The sequence below is a fragment of the Argopecten irradians genome, chromosome 7, assembly GCF_041381155.1.
Source record: "Argopecten irradians isolate NY chromosome 7, Ai_NY, whole genome shotgun sequence".
Taxonomy (NCBI): Eukaryota; Metazoa; Mollusca; class Bivalvia; order Pectinida; family Pectinidae; genus Argopecten; species Argopecten irradians.
Window position 1 is genome coordinate 42,430,940 of NC_091140.1, and position 24,688 is coordinate 42,455,627.

Here is a 24,688-nt window from a genome sequence, read left to right on the forward strand (position 1 = left end):
TTTATAGGATTTACCTCTATTTCCACTTTTGGATCCCGCCCCTCCTGCCCCCGGGGGTCAGAGCCAAAATTTATACATGTTCTGTTTCCTTTCCCAACAGATGTTTGTGGCCAAATTTGATTAAAACCCATGCAGAACTCTATGACTAGTAGCGATTTAAAGGAAATGTTGACGGACAGACGGACGGACGGACGGATGACGGACGACGGACGCCGCGCCATGACATAAGCTCACCGGCCCTTCGGGCCAGGTGAGCTAAAAACTGACGATACATACTTGTGTCGTGAAATGATATCAGATTTATATTCAGATTTATTTCATAGTGTAAAACGTCGAAAGTAATTATTGTTTTATAATTCAACTTGCTCTAAAACCAAACCACATTTGTCATTTCTCGCTTTAATAGTGAACTATTGATAATAATGCAGTTATTACTGTACTGTTTATTTTTTTAAAACTTGTGGTTGGAAGTTCAATATTTGTTAATGATTCGCGGGGTTCATTTTCGCGAATTGTTTTTTTTTTTTTTTTTGTAGTCTTTGAAGCGTCATTCACGATATAGAAATCGACATGTTGAACCATATTTTTTAAAACCATTCGCAATGTAATAAACTTCGCGAATTTTGGTGAATTCACGAATGCGATAAAATTAAAACCCCTGTCATATAATCATTTTTACGGTATAGTTACATATCTCTACAAACGCTATCAGCAGGGATGAACTGGTTAAATGGTTAACTGTAGTTATTACCATAACGTATGATGCTTTATCATACTGTAAACGCAGTATTTTAACTTATTTCGTGACATCTATCCAATCAACCATCGTTGTCTATTAACGTTTCCAACGTCGCGGAAATGTGATACAATGTAGCTATTTATAGCACATTGAAACGTTTTAAATCATATAACCTTGTATCATTATGTACATTTTGGCCAAAGTCTGTCATATCGTGGCTTAAATAATAAAATATTTATCATGTCGGTCTACGTTTCTGCACCTCACCATAGAATTATATTATTACCCATGAACGTGAATTGTGCGATTCAGAATATTATATAAAGAGTGTCTATAGACGCATGACTGTAAATAATTCATAGAACCAAAGACCGCATTGTATATTTTTCTTTCATTTGCTGAATTTGCGTCAGTGGGATTTCATGTTTCATGTACACATAAAATGTTCCTTTTGTCTCACCCATTTCTTGTATTAAAGACCATACCCTTCCTCAGCTATTGGTATATTGGAAGTTTAAGAGGAAGTAGCACAAAGAAATTTCTTTGAGTTCACAGAGACCAGTGGTGGTTCTATATTTAAAGGTAAGAATTAAAAATGGATAGTAGGCTCTTATGATTTACTTCATATGTCTGTGACTTTTCTTCGTCACAAGAGTAGAGATGTACTCTCAATTGATTATTTAGACCAATCGGATATGAAGTGGAAAGAAACAAAAACAAAATCTCTACCAAATTATTTGAATGGTTTGTTTGTTTAAACTTCTCATAAATATTTTTTTGCAAATAAATGGAATATTTTTAGAATATCTACTCCGTAAATGATCAACTTATTAATATCATGTGTGCTGGATACAGCAAAATATTTCTATAACGACGCCTATGGGACCAAGATAAATAATAAAGTCTGAAGTCGACAACATTGTCTTTTATGACAGATGTTTCAGTATCGACAATTAAATATTTTCTTGTTTGATCGTCTTTGATTTTCTATTAATTAATTTCCTTTTTGGTCTCAAGTTTTACTTTAAAACAAGACTTTATACATCAATTTCAGACCGAAATTCTGGAATGATTTGTTATATAGCAAATATTGACTTTACGGGACCACGAAATCATTTCGTAACAAAAGATAATTCGTTATAAGCAAATTCGTTATATGTTTCTCGAAGAAGTATAACGAAAGAGGACCCAAAACAGGGGATTTGAATTTACTTCGTAATAAGCATCAAACGATAATAACATACGAAACTATCTGTATCGATGACTTAGATAAGATGAGGTAACAACACTTAACAAATGCAAGATTCCCTGCGTAATCTATGTTAACAGTGGAGATTTCATTTCGCTGTTTTGCCGTCAGGCGCAGTGATAGTCAACAAACGCACGAAAAATATATCTTTTTTCCTCCTTATTTTAAAATTAAAATTAGGAAAGGTAGCGGGTCTTTAAAGGGCGTTTATTGTGGTTAAAAAAGAATAAAAAAGGTGCAATTTTCTCGAAGTGTTGACAAATATATTCTTTACATAAATAAGTGAAATGCTTGATGTCACACACGTTAAATACTTAGAAACGAAGGAACATGTGATCATATATACACCGTATCTGTCACAGAAACATCCTATATAACATTTTTACTGGTCGTGTACATCATTACATAAAGGCGAGAATCTCTAATGACATGTGTCTAGGTCACAGCGTTTTGCTCCACCTCGATAAATTCTTGAGACTGAATACGAATAGGTCAATTGGAGTTAATGTTATTCCTTCCTGCTTAACACGGAAGTATTTCTTTTAAAAGATACACATGTCCACCATCATTTCAATTTAGCTTCGGCGTTTGTAAAGACTGTATTCCTATGAAAATGGGAAGTATCCTAAATTGAATGCAATTCACTTAGGCAGACTCGTACATGTACAGCCTTAGACTATTTTTGTGTACCATCTTTTACTTCCTGTTTCATTGTAATGCATGGCGTTTCTGTATTTTACAATTTCAATACAGATATTGTAGTGTATATTGTATCTTATTGTATTGTTATGCCACGTATGAGTCTTTAGGCTTCAAGTAATAAAGCATTGGCATTGACTATGTTGATGTAATAAACACATTGCAGTTGTACTTTCATTGTATATACGCTTTTCGCATAATCAGTCCAAATTCATTTAAACTCCTATTATGACAATATCATCTATTTATGACTAATGAGGAAGTAATGTCACTTATTATTACTTGTTCATATCGTGTAATTTCAGCCGAATATGAGAACAGGCACATTTAGTTAATTTATATGGTTATATTTCCATTCTACTTTCAGTTTCCCGTTTAATCTATGTTAAACCAGATGAGATATATCAGGCTATAAACTCCCATCTGGTCAAGCGTATGAATATTTAACGTTTTCGTCGCGTCACTGACGATATTTTCAATGTATACTTACCCCTATACATAGCGGTCAAATAATTTAAAAAGTATATTTAAAGTTGTGCGATCTTTTCATTCCAATACTATTATTATTTTTGGGGAACTATATTCAGAAGCTGTTGCTATGGCTGTTCCGCTTATTGAACTTGGTGACGTCAACACTACCGCAAGTGGGAAAATCAAAAGATATACACGTAAAGTTTTGGATTTTAATTATCGTAATGGAAATATAAGTAATCAACTGTATGTCCAATCTGGCAACAGTTTATTGCTTAAATATCTCTTAGATCATAAATGATAATAGAATAAAAGAAGGTATATATTATTTGTTTTGCTTGATATCGAAACAGTTTTTAATTAACTGGGTTTGTCAAACGTCTTAATTATAAATAATATTAATTAACTTACTTTTTATTCACCCTCTTCCAATCGATTAAGAATGCTCTAGATTTAAATTGGATTGAGATACGTTTTATTCATGCCAATGAATGATTTAAAACGATGAGGAAATATGACTGTACTTATACACAGCCCTGAATAATGTATAACTGACAATACATGTGTAACATTTTAAATAGCCTATAAATATAACGATTGTAGAAAAAAAATTGCGTAGGCTTAACTTGGTGATGAACATTTGAGTTCAAAGTGAATACCGTCATTCATCGGTTCAAAATAAAACTGAGAATATAATTAAAGAATATACTAATGCAGTTTACCTTTCCGTTGATGGTCGCTGGTGTGGACTCAATAACTGAGAGTTTATTTCTTATTATATTAGATGTCAGTATTTTTTAACTTCATCGAAGTACGAAAAAAAAGTTTGCAAACTGTGTAGCGAATTCTCACAAAATTTGCAAACAATTTTTTTCAACGATTATTGATGATGTTTTCTTTGTACTCAAATGAAAAATAAACGACCAATAAAAATAGTTACATCAATGCTTATAATTAATTTTTCATACTATTTCATAACTGATATGTTTTGGGTTGGTCATTGGATTCACTCTCAGCCAACACCGTTTTTCTGCCGGGAAAAATTACCAACTGCCGATGGATCACGCAGAGCTTTGACTGACATTGGCTCTTTTCATTCTTTTACTTATGATAATTTCGGCAATATCTACTTTCGTCTTCCTGTGGAACCCAATAAGGAAGTATAGTCTTGAGAGCGTTGTTGCAGCTAAAAGAGACACTAATATTAGAAAGCTGCAGGTAGCCTTTCTGTGGATTTTTGGTTTATCTTCTGGATTAAAATGTGCTCTCTTTTTCGTGGCGCAATTTGAATGACTGAACACAGGTAAAGGTCTATATTGGAATGTCTTGTTGGTTTTCAACATCATACTCATTATTGGTATACTTGCAGACATTATTTCCATATCTTATGTTTCTCCATACAAACTTCAACCCAGGACGTCAATTGAATATGCTCTGCTTTTGAATTTGGTTGCCAATGTGTCAGTTATCGTTTACATTTACATTGAAGGAAACACAATCTAGTTTTTAATGGAAACACATAATGGGACTGCGTTGGAATCCTGTCTAGAAAACAACAGTACCACAAAGGACATACTTCACCAATTACAGCCTTTCTTACATCCAACTTTTATTGAGTTCAGTTTAATGGCCTGTACAATCCTTCTGGAGATGGCCTGTACAATCCTTCTGGAGATACAGCAATAAACAACGAAGGGGAACCTGAAGCTCTTCCTATTGCCTTGAGAACAAACGAGTCTCGATTTTCTTACAACAGAGGCAGGCGAACGATAAATCAGATGCTTACCTATGCTCTCAGCATATCTATAGGACTAGGTCATCCTGTATGTTACGCCGCTATAGCTTTTGGTATCGGCGATATAGCCGTATGCAGTTCATCGCTGATGTATATGAACTAATGCTAAAAGGTCTGATGGTTCTCGCAACCTTTACTGGGTATTTTAGCTTGGTACAGTACTGCATTCCCGAGGATTCGGAAAAAGGTTTGAAGCCTGGTGACTATGTCTACCTGTTCTCGGCATTCGGAGTATTCATGGGTCACATCTGTCTTGCGATTGGAACCGATGGGTCTGTTGATCCTATTGCTAATCTAACATTCGCAACAAGTATTTTCAGTGTTTTTTCAGGATTACCTTCAAGTCGTGTTTCTTCTGTACTCAAACCGCTGCAGAAAGTTGACCGTCGGTCAAACGTCAATCTACTGGATTCGGCGCTGATATTTATCATGATATGTAACTTTGATCTCTGGTTTACGGATAGCTTTTTCATATCGGAGAATCCAAATGCGAAGGAGATGAGATACGAGCACTTTCCCGAGGAACTGGTGAAATTAGTGGGCGAAATTCTTCTTCCATTGTCTATCTTTTATAGGTTTACCTCGTTTTTGGAACATTACACAACATTTAAAAACTATAACTCACATGCAGAAATTACACTTTCTACTTAAAGATGCTCCACCGCCGACAAAGCATAAATGGCATTCATCATTTGAACAATAATTGGTAATCAATAGTATATATGTATGTCTAATTAACACAAAATCTATAATGAAATTATCTATTTTGCCTTTGGTGCATGCGCAATCAGTATTTCATTCCATATAGGGTATGAAATAAATGTGAAAAAAATCCAGGAAAGGCCGTCATGCGACGACCCTGAAAACACCATATATTTTAAAACAAGAAAAAACATTTGCTGTATGGGATAATATTGATACATATGTGACTAATTTTAATTAGATTGAGGAAAGTATTCAAAACACAATCTTCTATTTACTTTATTAAGTTATTGGGTACCTCTATGAAGTACAATTTCTATCTTGTGACACACGATACATCTATTCCGTAGTGATCAGGTTTTCTCTCATACCTCATACCATTCCCTCACAGCTGTTGGACTGGTTTATCTCATACAACACTGGTGTCGTACACTGAGGCTGTACGTATTACACGGCTACCCATGCTATACAGGTTCATTACGATACTGCGTCAACAAAATTACTGTTTTATCGCTAAAATTTGAACGTCATTTTCGGACACCAGACTGGTTTTACTGTAAAAGAGACAATGTGATTTATGTTGAAAATACCACGCACTTTCCATGCATGAAGCATTGACTTGTAGTCGCGGTTTTCTAACTTATTTAAAAATGACGGGAATTCGTAGTTGTAAATTGAAATAAAATGTCGAGGTATGAGAGAAAAATACTCTTTCATATGTGGATATATTGTTCCCGCCACGAGATCACAAAATGCTGTTAAACTCTCGAAAAGACTTGAGTTTATACGGTAATTATTAATTATTGATATATCGAATTAGATGTTCGGTTTATATGGTATGTTATCTCATGGATAAATGAATATGTGGTTCAAAAATATTTTTCCGTGGCCAGTAGCGTTTGCAGTAACCAAGATCTTAGAAAAGGCCAATGATGAATCTTACACTGACGATTATTGTATTGTTTCGCTATGCCAACTTTTATAGTGTTCACAAACTGACGATTTTTGCTTCATGTTTATTATGCTAATTCAAATTGTTTCATTAAAAAATCTAATATACAACATTTTTGTCTCATGTATTTTATATTTACTGCAATGTTTTCATGGATTTCATTTTATTAAGTTGTGAGTGTATATGTGTTTATCGTATGTTTTGTTTATTTACTTGCTTTGTGTGTGCCATGTGCGTATACGTGTAATAAAGATCTTATTCTTATATATGCTTATGCTAATGAGATAATTGGCATATATCCCCCCATCATTACTTTATTGATGAATGCTGATTATTTTCCTGTAATTATATCGGAACCTGTCGTGGTGGGGGTCAAGGGAAATTCTAACCCCCTCCCCCATTCCCCAATACTTCCGATATTGTTATTTTTATTTGTAGAGTAGTAGATCGTACCAGGTAAGGTTTATTTTTCTTCTTAAGAATTTCTTTATCTTTGTTGATCTTCACTATTTATTTAAAAGTTATATGTGCAGTAACTGGGGAAACTTTTGACATGCTATTTTTTCTAAGTAATCTATTGAAAGGTTTAAGTTTTGATGAATCTAGCTGTGAAAATCATTCAAAGGCACAGCAAAAATGGTTTACACAATAACGATAACAGAGAGTTATGTACTGTAAAAGTTCTTGTTTTCATGATTTATGTATGTTCAGGTGTAAAATGACTGCAGAGGCCACTTAACAATTATTAATAACATTGTAAAAATGTGCAATGAAATCATACACAACAACGAGGTTCATGATCTGACGATATGAACTCATGTCACTGCACTGAACACGTAAATATAATGAGTTTTGGCAGAACTCCCAAAATTCACTGAGCTCCTATATGTCTGTGCAAAATGTATTGTAAGTATTTAAATAATCAAACACTTTTGGTTGTAAATAACATATCAAAAGCACTTCTTGACTGGTGAGTATGCAAAACAGCACACATAACTTAAAGATGCTCCCCCGCCGACAGAGCATAAATGTTATTCATCATTTGAACAATCATTGGTGTTTAATTGTGTATATATATGCCTAATGAACACAAAAACATCATAGAATGATTTATTTCGCTTTTGGTGCATACGGAATAATTACTTCATTCTATATAAGATATAGTGCCATGGAATTTTTTCGGGATGCAATTAATTATTTTTCATGTTTTTAACTTGAAGTAAAATTAGAAGCTCAAACTTTTCAATGGTGGTAATGGTGCAAAGTAAGTTACCTTTGTAACTGAAGAAAAATACTAAATCGTATGGTCCTGTTTTTGATAGTGAAAAAATACCATTTGTCAGCGGTGGAGTATCTTTAAAATCGCTTAAAATTAAACCTTCCTCTAAATACGCTCAAGAATATTGTGATGCTCTAGTATACACTTAGATCGCTTAAGTGTTGCCAATTAATTACTGTTTAAGTTATACAAGGTTCTTAAAGCTTATTATTTTAGTGTAGAATAGTCTTGTATAATGTTGTTTTCGAGTGAGAATCCTCTGGTACATAAAAATGTTATTGCGTGATTATTTGTACTAGTTCATGACACTCGTAATACACATATTAGCTGTACATTGTGTTAGTTGTACTTATATTTAAATAATCAACTTAATCGCAAATAAAATTTGCGCTAAACTGTGCGTGGATATATCAGAGGATATTTATGAAATACAAAAGCGAATAGTTCCACTTACATAGTAATCTATTTTTTTTTACTTTAAAATGATGGTTTGTGGCATCATTAAAAAAAACCAATAGTTTACATGTGCCAATGCTTTACATACGAGTGATGTAATACCCATACATATACATATGTACTATTGCTTTAAATCAAGAAATTTAAATATCATGCAAATTTGAAATTATCTTCTCTTCAAATAGAAATTAAGTAAAATTGTAAGCAAATGTTACCCCTCATTTAAGCCTAATGCAAACCATAACAAAATCTTATCAGGCTATACTTGAATTTCGTGAATACGTTCATTTTTTTCCCTTTCGTATAGTAACATTGGTAAACAAAATGCTACCTGATGTCTTCTAAACTTTAACCGTTGTATTTTTCATCTATTGAAACTTCTATATATAGCAAATTTAAGCTTACTTTAAATTTTGACCAATCGGAAGTTTATTTAACATTATTTAACCAGGAGATAGTAGGCACCCATATGTTGCTTCACTTAAACAAGATTTAAAATACAACAACAATTAAACGGTTCATGAGTTATTGGGCATTTACAAAAAAAATATGTATAGTGACCTGGCTACCATGGCAACCAAAAACCATCTTGCACATTTATAGATGGCCCCCAACATTACTTTGAAGTTTCATTGAAACTGATCTAGTAAATTTGAAATTTAGGAGGAATTGTCCGAAAAAATTGACGGTCGACAGACAGACAGACAGATAGGGTGAATCCATCATAATTCAAGACTGAAACTGATATTTTGTTAGTTTTATTACTTCTAAGTCACATGTACACTAAAAGCATTTTAGCTTGCCAACTTATTTTGATATTCACAAAATACATCGGCGGTAAATCAAAAATACCATGAACCATGATGATCTTCACACTGGCAAATTATGAAAAGCTGTCAATATGTTATTCAGCACAACAAGTAGTGACATCAATGCTTAAATGACAAAGCCTATCTCAAAATGAATTTTTGCAGTATCGCCAAAAATATAGTATGCAGTAAAATGAGTACATAGGATCAAAGCAAGAAACCATGCAATTATATAAACTCTCACTTCACAATTTTACAGTACAATGTATTATTTCAGTTATTGCACATGCTTGCACTCGTCTTTCCTCTTCAGGGAGTTACCTCCCCTTACCCTTTCATAACCTTTATTATGTGTATATGTTTCATTTTTGTCTGTACCGCCTATATAAGCAGATGCTAATGAACTCAAAATTAGACCTAGTCACACATCTCTTTGATAATTATCTAGAAAAAAAATAAAGCCAAATCCTCCGCTCACCGCGTACCAACAGTGAATGATTAGGCGAAAAAAACAATATGTCTGTTTAGGGTTACATTGGCAAATAATAGCGTCGGTAGGTCTGGAGGATTTTTTTTGTGTCTTTCACTCTAAAATAATGGCTGGAACCGGAGTCTGAGATCGATATCCCGACTTTTTAATTTTATTTCGTAGAAAAGTGGGACGGTCGGGGTTAAAAATTAGGGTCGGTTGAGTAACTCTAAACAGACATATACAGTAGTTCTTTTTTGCCTAAGAATACAAAATATCATGTTAAAATTCAGTATAAGTCTTTCATTCAAGTGTTTTATACAAGGAGAAAATGTAGGTGTAAACTTTTCAAGGTTTTGATTTACTGTGTAGTAAAATTTCGTGTGTGTAAAATTTGGCGATTTACAGTGTGGAACCTTTTCGCGGAGATTTAATTTCGCGAATTTCCTTTGCGGTCCTTGGAATGTGTCATAGTGTGATATGATGCGATATGTAATGGTTTTGACAATTTTTGCGAGGCTTTACGTTTCATGCGTTTTCCGAATTCACGAATTAAGTAAATAAAAAATCCCGCTTATATAAAGGTAGGTCCATACTTTTGAAAACCGCCCCAATGGGGTACTATTTACCGTCGATAAGTCCCACCTTCCGGTGATAATGACTTCACAAAAATCACGTCAAATAACGACGTCATAATCACCGGAAGATTGGACCAATTAACGGTAAATAGAACTTTACCCACGTCGTTTTGGGATCTCGAAACCCCCGTATTCATAGAGAGAGCAGCGATCTCCTGTGATAGAGGTGTCTCGGTAACGTTATTCTATGTAAATCATTCAATATATGTAGTGTTGGAAAACTTTCTCGTAAACCGGCAACCGGAAGTCAAAACAATATTCAGCATTGTGCAAGACAGTTTCCAAAATCACACTCTCGAGTGATTACAAACAAATTATAATTGGAAAATTTAAAAATGAAAACATTGGTGAAAGATAAACATCCCAATTTATTTTTACCTGAATCTAACAATTACATTTTGTCCTGCATCTTAACTGAAAAGTCGTTTTATGAGAGCAGTTCATTCGGAATTTTTTTCGCCTGGCGACAGAGAATGACGTTGATATATTGTTTGTAGCGTCAATCACGTATTTTTGTAGAAGTGAAAGTAGAAGTATCCTGTGTTCAATATTGTTTTCTTGCAATAAACTCAATGCTAGTAATTCAACGAGGCTATGATTCTGATAATTAATAATTCTATAAAAGGTTTCTAGCAGTACAGTTAGTCAGGGCACACAATTAATAAGCAACAAAAACAAAACAAAATGTCAACATCGATAAGACTGAGGAGAGATTACTCTTTCGCCGTTGGAAGTCCTTTATTTACCTTGCATATTTCTATTTAGTAACACAGTTAAAAACAACAAAAGAAAGAATGGATTAACTGCTGGGCTCTCAGATAGGCTTTGCCTAAAATTATGTTATGACGCTTTACCGGAAGCTGCTGAGGTTGTTTTGATTTCCAGAATGGTTTCCGAGACGCTACGACATTCCACTTGGATATTTTTTCAATAGATCAAAATTGCCTTCATATTATATCGAATGTTTAAAATCATAAAATAAATAAAATAAAAGCAATGAATGAAAATTTGAAGATATCTCTGAAGTTTTTCGGTCCCTGTCGTAAATGGCAATGGATTTTCAAACACCGGAAGTAACGTTCGTCGCAATAAATGATAAGAAGGGACCCGTCCGGATTGAAATTCCGGAATTCTAAAAAATCGCATACGGATTTCCTTAAAACACGGAAAAAATCACAAAAACAAACAGACATAAACCAGATATAATATCACAAAAACATATGGACTGATGTGGAATATTTTTTGCTGCATGATTTTCCAAAAATAGTCAAATATTACCCATCTTAGCAATGGATGAAATGGGTGTAGGGTTGCGAGTAACAAACTTCAAGCTTACAAAATTGTAAAAATTTTATCGAGGGCCCCGTGTTTTTATATTATATCAATGGAAAATATTACCTCAGGCATATCATATACAAAAAATGTGAAATTGACATGGATTTTCATTTCCTTTTTTGCTTATTCATTGATTTTTACGTATAGAAACGGTCCATGGAAATAACGAAAATTAGTTGGCATTTATAAAAATACAATAGTTTTGTATATTATCCTATCATTAGAAATTAAGGACCAAAAATCAACAGGATCGAGACTCATCCACCCAAATATTACAGAAAACATATTTTTTTGTATTGTTCTTCTTCGGCCTGCAAATTTGCACAGATGGTATATATCAAGCTCAAATATCTCAAAAAGTAGTTCGAGAACATCCATTTTTCTTAAAAGATTTGAAATCTGCAATAAAATGCAAGAAAATAAGACCTGTTAGAAAAAAAATACATTGGTTTCCCTAAAGTATGAAGCTACCTTAACAGCTATACAGTAGCCACACATTTAATGTGATACTTATTACTTTTCCTACCTACGGATAGCATGCTCTATGACAAAAGTATGGAATCAAAATGTCAAATCTTCGTCATCGCTCGCCATATACCGTGAATTAATAATACAAATAACAGTATTAATATGTCGGTATGTCTTTCGAGACCAATGTTTATAATACATATTTAGATTTAAATTTATGGACGGGGGAACAATGGTTTGATTTAAAATATAACTATTTAAGATGATCAGTGAAGTGATCTGGTAGTCCTAATATTAATAGTCACGCAAGGTCATTTGGATCCATCTACCAGCGAACATTCATCTGGATTCGTTCCGGAAGTTATATTGGAATCCTATGCCGCCATTTGACAAAGGATTAGAAATAGAAAGTTCTTTGGTCACCGATCACCGTAGACAGTCAGCTAATAGTTCTCGTAGTCATGGAACAATTAATGCTGGGTTTCACTATTCTTTCATCTTCATCATTGTTGTAGTTTATATCAGTCTATCTGTTCGATATCCCGCCATTACACAGAACACACTCTAACATCGGGACAATTTACACGACGGTCACGCAATGATCGTGCGTATTCGATTGAGCGGGTAGCCTTCCAAAGATCATGTTATGTTTATTGACACGCTATTGTACTTCTAGCATGCAAATTACAATAGTATGGGTTTATTTTTAATTCAATATTCAAAAAACGAAAATATGAAATATTTTAAGAATAATGTTCGCTTCCCTTCCAATACGTACATATTATATTGTATATATGTAAGTATCCCTATAACAGCCATAAGTATTTAATTAAGGACGAGCATCCGAGTATTGCGGGTGATTGTTGTGTGTGTGTGTGTGTGTGTGTGTGTGTAATTCGTGCGTATTTTGGGAGACTGTGGTGTGTTGGTGTCATGACTCTTTATGATAGAGGAATTATTGTCCTTTTTATAGTGCTATCTTACTGGAGCAGAATGTTTCAATTCCAGTTACTAGATCAATGTGAATTTAATCTTTAAATGCATAATGGTAAATATTAATACTGGATTTCAAATGTTCATCTAATGATAATTATCAACAGTTCAGGTTCATTGTTATGATATTAACATTGTATTGACATTGTATTTCCCACTTAGTATTTGTTTCATAAAAAATACTCTTTTTTTCATTATAGCAAAAAGTACGGATGCAATTTCAGTAACGCAATCATATTCCCTAACCGATGTTATCTGGTATCTTACGTGATTTTTCTCGGGCTAAGTGCTGTAACATCCCAACCTCGGCTAACAAAAGCTAAGCCCTCGACTGAGATAACCCGATCGCGATCACTTATAGATAACTTTTTTAATATAAACAGAATGATCGAATGGTAGGTAATGAACACAATTTGAAAGAATTCGTGTAATAATGACACATCATACTAACCAATAGTACGTCAAATAGCATAGTTGTATAATTGGATATTCAGCCAGTCATTTAGGTACAACTACGTTTTTTGTATTTCTTTTCAAAACCTGCCAAACAGAAAGTAAATTTAGTTATTTGTCTCATTGCAGGTCAACCAGAATGTCCTTCTCATGACAATGAGTTATATTTAACATTGAATCAGTTTTGTATACTCTATGAAGCTATCTGAAATTAAAGATATTAGAAATCGTCATTTTTGTGTCTGTTTATCTTAACTTTTGAAATTTGGCCAATATAACAGGTGTGTCTATTTACAGGTGTATTATTCTGTCTTACAAAGAGTTTCACTATTGTTCTAGTGACCTTGTTTATGCTATTTATAGATTCTGTCTTACACATATCTCAACCATAGTTCTGATGGCTTAGGTCTCACCATTTATAGGTATATCATTCTGTCATTCGATTTTACTATCTATACATCCTCGATATTCCAAGGTTTACTATCACTGTTGTTATATCCACCCCTGGACTATATCATAGTAAAACTGAAGGCAACAAATAGAACAGGTAATCTAGCCCTTTATGTACATCCAAAGAGCCGAATAACGGTACACTGTGGTTGACTGTGTGGCTATGTAGTTGGGCATCGCTATCTCTGTAGTCTTCATGGGAAGTCTTTACATGCCTTTGATTGGTCGTATTTGTCCTCCTAAACTGCTTTCAGAGAGAGAGAGAATGAGAGAGAGAGAGAGAGAGAGAGAGAGAGAGAGAGAGATAAATAACCGGCTATATGGTAATTCCGTGCCTTATTTTTACTAGGTGGCGTTAGCAGTAATTAATCCTAAGATATTTGGAATGTTAATTCTAATAAGATCATTTTTTTTCAGATTGGTAAAACACAGATATCCCATAGATCATGGATTCTTCGTGTGGCAAACTGTTGACGGCAACGGTCATTCTACCGTTTTCTGCCGGAAATTACCGAAGACGACCGAATGGATCCCACTATTATGACTGTTTTATATCGTCTCGAGTTCTGATTCTGATTTTCTGTGCGTTGGTCATAGGATTCACCATCAGCCGAGGTTTGCCGAAACACGCAGAGATCCGACTAGCATTGACCATTGGTCTTCTGCTAGTGTTACTGATTTCATCAATAGCGATCTTCTTTTTCCTGGGATGCCAAGTAAAGCGGCATGGCCTCGAGAGCGTTGTCGCAGCTGAAAGGAAAACCAATTCGTGGAAACTTCAAGTCGTATTTTTGTGGATTTTCGGTTTATCTTCTGGGTTATATTGTACTTTGTTCGTTGGAAAGCAAATTGAATGTTTGAACACTGGTGGCGGGTTATATTGGAATCTTTTGTTGATTTTCAACATCTTTCTTATCATCGGTGTATTTGTAGACATTATTTTCATGTCATATTTCTCGCCATACAAACTTCGACACAGAACGTCGATTAACAATGCACTGACGTTTCTTTTTGCTGCCAACGTGACTGTCATCTTATACATTTATCTTATTGGAAGTACTGTCCAGTATTTAAAAGAAACAACAAAGGATACCTCGTTTAAGTCCTGCCTAGAAGATAACAGTACAGTAACCAAAATATCTAACACATTGCATCATTATTTGACTCCAACTTTCGTTGAGTTCACCCTGATGTCTTGTACTATACTTCTTGATATTTGGCCGACCAAACAAAATTCCCAGTCTGATTCAAGATCTACCACAGACATAAACCAAAACGATGAAACCCAACCTCTTCTCGTTAACATGACGACCCCGGATCATCAGTATGCCAACAACAGAACGCTATGCCAGATGGTTACCTATGCTTTCAGTATAGCTATCGGACTGGGCCTCATTGTGTGCTACGCTGTCCTTGCTTTTGACGAAGGCGACTTGACGGAAGTGCAGAAAGCCACTTATATATATGAACTAACGTTAAAAGGTCTGATGATCCTTGCAATCTTCGTTGGGTTCTTTTGTTTGTTACATTATTGTACTCCTGATGATTCATCCAAAGGTTTAAAGCCTGCTGATTATGTTTACCTCTTCTCAGCGTTCGGAGTATTCATGAGTCACATCTGCATTTCGATAGGTGCTGATGAGATATCAGCAGACATAACGTTTGCAAATAATGTCCTCAGTTTCTTCCACGATTATATTCAAGTTGTGTTTCTGCTGTATTCAAACCGTTGCCGGAAGACCAACAATCGCTCTCACATCCATCTCCTTGAGTCGGTACTGATTTTTATCATGATAAGTAACTTTGTTCTCTGGTTCATAAATAGCTTTTTCTTATCTGAATATCCCAATACACGACAACTTCCAAAAAACGATTTTACAAAGGAATTGTTGGGCGCAATGGTTGACATATTTCTGCCAGTATCCGTCTTCTACAGGTTCACATCGTTCTTGGAATATTACACGACATATGAAAAATTCAACCCTTAAGCATATCTTTTTACCATCGTATGAGGAGAAAGGATTTTATCGTTTACACTGTAAACCAACTGATTTTTGAGGCGAATTCATTTCGCGTTTTCACGTATACATGTAAGATTGTTTTTTGCAACGATTTGATTTCGCGGTCGAGACATATTTTGTTCCACTTTACATATACATGTATTTCGGTGCGATATTTGTTTTTGCGATTTCCTATTTCCCGCAAAATAATCGACTCGCACGCGAAAATAAATCTATTTTCATTATGTATATGTATAATGTATTTTAAATATCCGCCAGGGCTCACATGGGAGATATAGATGTGACTACAAAGAGACCGCCAAAACCCAGGCATTTTACAGCTTGTTTCTGTTGTTGACGGAGACTGTTGCAGTTTTTTTTTAACTTTTGCAAACTCATGCAAGGAATTGTAAGAGAAAAGGGAATTGTGAAGCTGCAAAGGAAGTCTGCCAGTATCTAGTTCAATATTAATTAGCCGGGAAATGTAAATGGAGAAGTCACATAACAATTTCTAATAATACTGTAAAAATGTGAGATGAAGTTGTAGACTACAATTTGGCTTCTTGGTTTGACCGTATGTACTCATTTCACTTCACTATTGATGTAAATAAAATGTCAAAAGTCATTTTCAGCTCTTATTTGAAGTTGTAAAATTAAAACCTATGCATTGAAAGTACTTATATTCTGTTAGTAACTTTTGGTAATTAATAACAAAAAACCTCATCTTGATTCATGAGTATGAAAAATAAGACACATATAATTTAAATATCTCATTTGTAATGTTTTCATATTGATGTACATTTTTTGTAAAATTAGAATCTCAAACTTTCAACGATAGTTATAGTGTGTAGTTAGTAACTTTTGTTACTGAAGAAAATTAACACTATACATGTAGGTTTAATCTGTTTGAAGCGAAGAAGCGTCTTAAAATTTCTTTTAAGAATATAATATCATATGCGCCCTGTGTTGTAGGTGTATTTTACAGCTATACCGCCACATTTGGAGCGAAAGTTAAATGGGTGATGATTTCTCTTGAAAAATAATTGTGCTTTTGATAATGCTTGTGTTTATCTGCATAAGAATAGTGATTAATAGATGCTGTATGTTTCTCCGTGTAAATGTATATATCGATGAATATTTATCATAACATAATGTAAATAAAATATGGAATTGATAATAAAAAGGTAGACTTGCCACAAGACCCTAAGTTGTGACATTCTCAGCAGATTTCTATACTAGATTATCTCCTCCTGGTTTGAAACTTTAAATCATATTACAGAGTTAGCTCCCTTACGGTTAGATTTCGATTGTTACGTCAATAATTTTTTCGGCACAATTCACGTCGTTTTCTTCGAAAAGTATAACGTTACGCTCACAAACACATGACGTCACAATCAATACCTACCCGCAAGGGCAGATAACTCTGTAATATGCAAATACATAATAAGACTTTCTAAGCAGATTTCTTTACTAGATAATCTCCCCTAGTTTGAAACTTAAAATCATACATGAAGTATGACAAAAATCATCACGCCAAATTTTAGTGATGTTTTCTATATTCCAGAGTCTAGTGACCAGTCTAATAAGAAGGTCGCCAATGAAGATATCTGTGATTATTTTATAATATAAAAGAATAATTAACATTGACCTATGATTGTTTTAATTTTTTATAACCTGTATCATGAAGGCAACCCTGGATACGCAAACACCTGTATAGTAATTCTTCGCGGAATTAGTAAACAGTTGACATTATTGATTTATAGATTGATCTGCCATATCTATCGGGGAAAGAAAGGGTGGCGGTAGTTGAGTGGTTTAAGTCTCATCAGTCCACTAGTGCCTCTGGGTTGCGAATTCGAAAATAATGTGAGGCAGTTGCCCTGTACGAACCGTTATCGTGGTACTATGTCTTTGAACCGTTTCCAGAACATGCCACGTCCTTCGTATGTCCGTAGCTATTAATAGGACGCTAAAAAAGTAAGTGAATATTTATTGCACCGGTAATGTGCTTATCAATACGTTTTACGTTGTTATCTGAATCATTATGACAAATGGATTTTTTTAATCAACCCAGATTTGATCTAGTTATGTTTGATGAAGAAAAGACACTCATTCCCCCGAGGCATGAACCGTACTTTACAGATTCGGTAAGATAAAGAGAAGAAAAATTCGGGACCTTAGAAAACTTTCGACTTATCCGATGTTTATTAAAACGTGTCGGTACAAGTGAGTTTTAATACCGGAAGTAAAAATAAAGATAAATAAGTAAAATGTTGGCGTGATACTGCCGACTTGTACGATACTGTAAAACGGTGCAACAAACATAATTGAATTATGTATACAATTTCCTTAAAAACGTATTAATTACACCTTGATGACATTCACATCCTATTCGTTACCATGGAGTATACATCATTGTATTATGTTCCTTCTAGATTCTGCATATTATAATGTGCAAACATGTTCACCATACCATGACGAAATTAAATCGCATCTATCAGTTTTTTCCTTGACGTTATTTACCTGAGGCTCCAGTCTCCTTTCTCACACGACAAGGAAGTTTGTTTTGTAATTATATTGATGATTCAGAATCATTTACATACTTGGTACATTAATAATACATGAACTAAAAATTCGTTGCTCAATATCATTTAATCATAATTGTGGATTCTGAAGAGGTTCACTTAAGAAAATATCGAATAGGAATATACGTTATTTATATATATTACTAAATATCAGTGAAAAAAGTGTCGTTTCCAATGTGGACTATTACTTGATTAGGGGGCACTGTATATAACTAATTTTAATACCCCCAACCCTTTACAATGAACCTCTATACGCTGTAGTGATAGCTGTAACGTCGCATTTATTGAAATAGTAGTCGGGTTATTTATTATTGTTATTTAATTTGATAATGTTGAGCATTTGTTAGTTAACTTAGCTGTTCCAATGTAACTAATTACTACAACGGTAAAGTTGGACAGTTATTCGTTATTCGTTATTTCAACTAGAAATGTTTTTAATTGGATGTTAAAGAGAATGCTCTCAGACACATATAGTGACCAATTTCATGGTTATATTATTCAAAATGGCGGAGATATAGGACATCAAAAATCGGCTTTAAACCTACATGTATAGTGTTAATTTTTTGTAATATGTTGTATGAATTTTTGTCCTCAAACATTATGAATTTCAATGGGTTATATAGAAAAATGGTGGAAATATAGCTCTCCAAAATGGCAGGTGTGAAGAATCAGAATCAAGATATGTAGAGCGAGTTTCCCAACCCAACCTCACGTCCATGACACAATTGTAGTTTGGTATAGAGAATAATCCACTAAATAATTTTACATAGACCACAGTGATAAAGTTTGTTGAAGTTTTGTGATGTATTATTAAAGAAATTTTAGTTGGCTACTGTGTTCTATAATTAAAGTCTAGGTTCTCATATAACACTAGATAGAAACAAAAATTGGATCCTTCAACCAGGGTAGCTATATTGAAATCAGGCGCATTTTGCGTTAAAAAATCCTGAAATTCTAATGTTTTTACGTGTTCATTATCAAAATTGATATTTTGAACCTCAATCTCAATCTGAATTTCCAAATTCATATCATGGTTATTTGGGAATAATAACCTGTCAGAAAACATTTTTACTTTTGAAATTCATAATTAGCCAGTCTATCAGCGGCCGGGTTAAAATTCTATCTTGGGCTCAATCTTTTATACCTAGGGGCCATTTCGAAGGTCTTGTTTTTCATTTAGTTGGTAGTTCCCTATACCCAACTTGAATATTTTTCGAGATGTTTTAAGTTCTACATGTACACGTACATACGAACAATGTACACATGTTTGCGTAAATACAGGTATATGTGTTGCTACACCGCATACGTGGGAGGCCGTCCTTGCGTGACCCTAGCTTTTAATAGGACGTACATTTTAATCAAACAAACAAATCAACAAAAAAGGCAATGCACAAACCCAATAACTGACAGGTTTAAAATCTTTTATGTGTGTGGCAGAGCTGTCACCTGTGACATCGGATGTTTAAACACAACCGGTGCTACTTTGGGAAAATACCGGCCGTTTTGAGACTACAGAACCAAATCAATTCCGATAGATGACCGTGTTAACGTTTGCTACTATTCAGGTTAGATTAAGTTATCAAAATTCTGCAAATGTTACATCTACATGTATTGCCCGACCCACACATTAACCATTAACTGATGTACCCTGAATATATCCAATCAGCAAGCTCCGATACATTCACCTATCTAGCTATGTCCAAAAAGGGATTCCCTTAAATCTATTTTTCGTTAGGACCAGACTACTTTCGTAAGAAACGCTTTCTGATTAATTGAGTGAGATCGTCCGTTCGTTCATTTATTCGACTTGAAGCGAAGGGAAAAAGTATTAAAGCAATCGTCTGTTCGATAACATTACTTATATCATTACCTGGGTGGAAATCCCGTGTTTTGATCGCGATCAAATCTAGTTAGGGATTTCCATTTACGGACGGAAATCCCTTTTGTTATTGTTCTGTTTTTTCTTATTATTATCATTTTTCTTTTTTTTTTCTTATTTCCACAAATTTTATTAGCAGGAAATCTCACGAACGGAACACAGTACGAAGCTCAACTTTGGACATGTTATGTACGTATATGGGATCTTGAAATGTACGAGGTTTTACAAAAATGTTCAAGGTCAAGGTCATAGACGTAACAAACTACTTTTTCGAACAAACGTTCATAACGTCATTACCGTCTGCTATACGCTATCCCCGTTAAGTCATTAAGGTAGATTCTGACAAAGCGCGTTTTTTGTGCATTACATGTTATCAGAGATAAAGTCAAGGGCAAGAGTTCGCTACGGGGTCAAACAAAGGTCAAAAACGAAAATTGCCACAGAAAAGATTTGAAAGTTGTATATGAAAGGGCATGCTCTCCGAAATGTATAATGACAAGTTTCAAGGTCATCTGATACAAAATGGCGGAGATATAACCCTTTGAAAATGACGATTTTGTCTGGTTCCCGCCAAAAATGTGCAAGGTCTCAGCGCCTTTAATACTTAACATACGTGCTTAAATTTTGGATAGCCATTGCAAGGACGAATGTCTACAGAACTTATGCTTTTTCATAGACCTTAATCTTAATTCAAGGTCACAGGGGTCAGAAAGCTTGAAATCTTTAAACGACTTCTTAATAAGCGAGAGGCCTGGAGACCTGATATTTGACCTGTGGCATGCTAAGATGAAGGGCTAAGGTTTCTTCAAATGAATGACCTTGATCTACATTCAAGGTCACTGGGGTTAAATAGACTGAAATATATTTAAACCAAGAGTCCTAGCGACCTGATATTTGGCATTTGGCATGCTGAGATGCAGGCCTATCAAGTATGTTCAAATGATACAAAATGGCAGAGATATTGGCTCATGAAATTGACAATTTGATCATCAAAGTTAAATGCGATCCTGCCCGGTCTCGAAGATCATCTCGAATTGCGTCCTTTTGGCCATGAAACTAAAAAAACTAGGTATAAAATGCATTTACAAGACTGCATAAGGACAAAAATTTCGAATTAAGATGTCCTTTCACGTTTTCAAAATATTAACGTATACATCGTTCTTTGAATACTGTTAGATTTGGCCGCCACTGAGGCGCAGAGTGTAATGAGTTAATGACTACATATAAAATATACAGAACTTGTTTATTAAAAGTGGTGATTCTATTTTACTTTACACATAATACAATGAGGCAAGATTATATTCCAATTGTTTTATTACTGATACATCTATCTAATTTAAAAGCAATAAAATCCTACCATGAGATGTACAAATAAAACCCTACAATCTAAACTAATAACCTAACATGTGGCTTCTTGGGAGTTATTCTTATGACTACAAATATACTTGTTATATAGGTAGACTTCTGTCCTTAATTTTAAACTGTTATGTAACCTTATTTACCAGGGATGACCCATCTGGTATCAGATTATACTTTAGAAATATTGCAGGTAGACTTCTACCATGCATTTAGGGGTGACCTTATTTACCAGGGGCGGACCCATCTGGTACGAAGTCAATTTTTCCTACCGGGGACCTTAATTACCTGGGGCGTCCCCACCGGTATAAGGTTAAGATTTTTTTACTACCAGGGACAACTTTATTTACCAGGGATAACACCTCAGCCGGTATCAAGTTAAATCCTCTGGTTTAATTGATAGATCTTATATATAGGTATAACTTTTATTAGTTATCAATTATCTGAATTTGTGGTGAAAATTGTGGTTGCAACCAGTTGTTTGTAATTTGTTGAGTAACATATTAACATATGTTGATAAGTATCTTCAGAAAGCATATTACAATGAAATAAAATTAAAGGTATAATTAACAAAAAAGATAAATTTTAGGAGGATCTGGGACAATAATACCCAAATGACTCTGTTCCAAGAATTATGAAATTGACCAGAGCCCAGATAACTAATATTCCTGTCACATAAGGTTTGCCCAATCATAATTGACTGTCTTGGTCATGTGACTAATCAGCCCAAGATTAAATAAGGGAACTGTTGAAGCAAGTATCCTCTACTGATTGGTTAAAGGCTAGATCCCCTAATCTCTAATACCCTAAATTATGTACACACACCCACACCACGTGCAGGACCCCACTCCCTTTCTGACATCACTGCCCTTCCTTATCCACACCCTAAAGCAATTATTCACAGCACAAGGCTGAACAACATCCCCGTGCATAAACACCCTCCCTTAGATATTCAGAACAAAATAATGGCATTAGCCCTGACTACTTGACCTTAATTGAAATGACCTGCCAATCTCCTATAAATAAACCAAGGCCTTTTATGACTCCCTCATCCAACTCCATTCCCTGACCCCCCTCCTCTTCCCTATGTGTCTGCATTAATGCCCTGATTACAACATAAGATAAATTCAGTATAAAATATAAATCACAAGAGCAGAAAGCTTGTTACAGAAAAATATGAATATAGGTATATGTATTGTGTATAAAGAAAAATTAAACAAATTTACATATAAATCGCACAAAATATTGAGATTTCATTTGTAGATAAAGTATATCTTAATATCCCATCTTAGGCAGTGATCCGTTCAATGCACATGTATATTTCACCAAAAGATATATAATTTGCTTCCATCTATGTTGCATTAATTTTGTTGAATGTTGTTAATATGTTTCTCTACACAGTGTATTTTGTAAAGAGACTAGTAATAAAGTTTGAAGTTTGAAAATCCTGAGACACGACAGGTAGTGATCCAAATAGGTCAAAGTGACCTAATTTTGTTAAATATCTATTATTCAAGAACAAAGGTCATTTGGTGTCATAATATACCGGAAAAAAATGTTATATACATTATATTAGATTGCGTTGAGCAATATTTTGCATATTATAAACTTAGGCAAGAATAGTTTGAATGAGATGGGATTGGGGAGGGGGAGCAGGGGGGGAAAGGAATCTTTATTTTTTTTATTTTAAAATAACACTGCATGCTTTTTCTTATGTTCAAAGGGTCATATACTTGCTCAAATATTTTGCTATAAAATTTTGAAATACCATAATAATTATGTAAATGTTTTAAATGTGCATTGTATTATATATAAATAATTCTCTCAAATGTCATTCATTAGTGAAAAATTGAAATATTTGAGCCAGTTTATCTAAATTCTGAACATAAAAATACATTTACTGGTGTTTTAAAGTTTTAAAAAATATTTCAAAAAAATACTCCCCCTTCCCAATCCCATCCCATCCACAATATTCTTTACCTAATATGTAAATATATTGCTCAATGGAATCTAATATGATATATAACATTTTGTTTGTGGTATATTATGGTACCAGATGAACTTTAATCTAACATCATTGACATTTTACAAAAATAGGTCATTGTGACCTATGTTTTGACACTAAGTCATATTTTCCAAAATAAAATCAACATATGAATGCATTATAAATAATGAAAAATCGTTTTTAAAATGTCATTTGGTCCCAACAAATCTGGACAAAACAGAAAATTGCCCCTCCGGTTTAATCCTTCCCCCCAATAACTCACAAGAGACTCCGTCCTGACCTTAATCATATACTATGTCATATCATGTCCTAATCCACGAGTATCTGTAAACAAAAAATAATGCTTATGGGTCATGACCACCAGAAGGCCCAAAATAACACTCCTCCTTTATAGATGTTCTGAAATGCTTAAGACACAATATGCTATAAATAGTTATAATATATCACCGTTCCGTAACGTTGAAAACGTCAATAGACCACAATGGCTGATTGGATAGATGTCGTGAAATATTCTAAAATGAGGTCAGCACTAACATAGCACGTTTGCAGATTGATAAAAAATCATAAGTTATTGTAACAATCCAGATACTTATAACTACAGTTGACAAATTAACCAGTTCGACACTGTTTATTGCGTTTGTATAGATATATAACCATACCGTATAGTTAATAATATTTGCATGGCTTTTAGTTTACCGCATTCGTTGATTCACCCAAATTCGCAAAAATTAATACCTCGCGAATATTGTAATAAAAGTATGGTTTAACACGTCGATTTCTATTCTGTGAATGACGCTTAAAAGACTACGAAAATGTCTCGCATAAAATGATACAAAACGAACAAGTTATAAACAGTGAATTTCCGACAGCAAACTTTAATAAACTAAACAATACAAGAATAACTGT

The 24,688-nt window shown here is 34.2% G+C and overlaps 1 protein-coding gene across 1 annotated transcript; it reads left to right on the top strand.

The window, feature by feature from the left end:
- The first annotated feature begins 14,347 nt into the window (after window positions 1-14,347).
- LOC138328499 (uncharacterized) lies at window positions 14,348-17,549 on the top strand. Its single transcript, XM_069275334.1, has one exon. It carries the CDS (start codon window positions 14,404-14,406, stop codon window positions 15,943-15,945), a length of 1,542 nt encoding a protein of 513 aa, XP_069131435.1. The 5' UTR covers window positions 14,348-14,403; the 3' UTR covers window positions 15,946-17,549.
- Window positions 17,550-24,688: the final 7,139 nt, after the last annotated feature.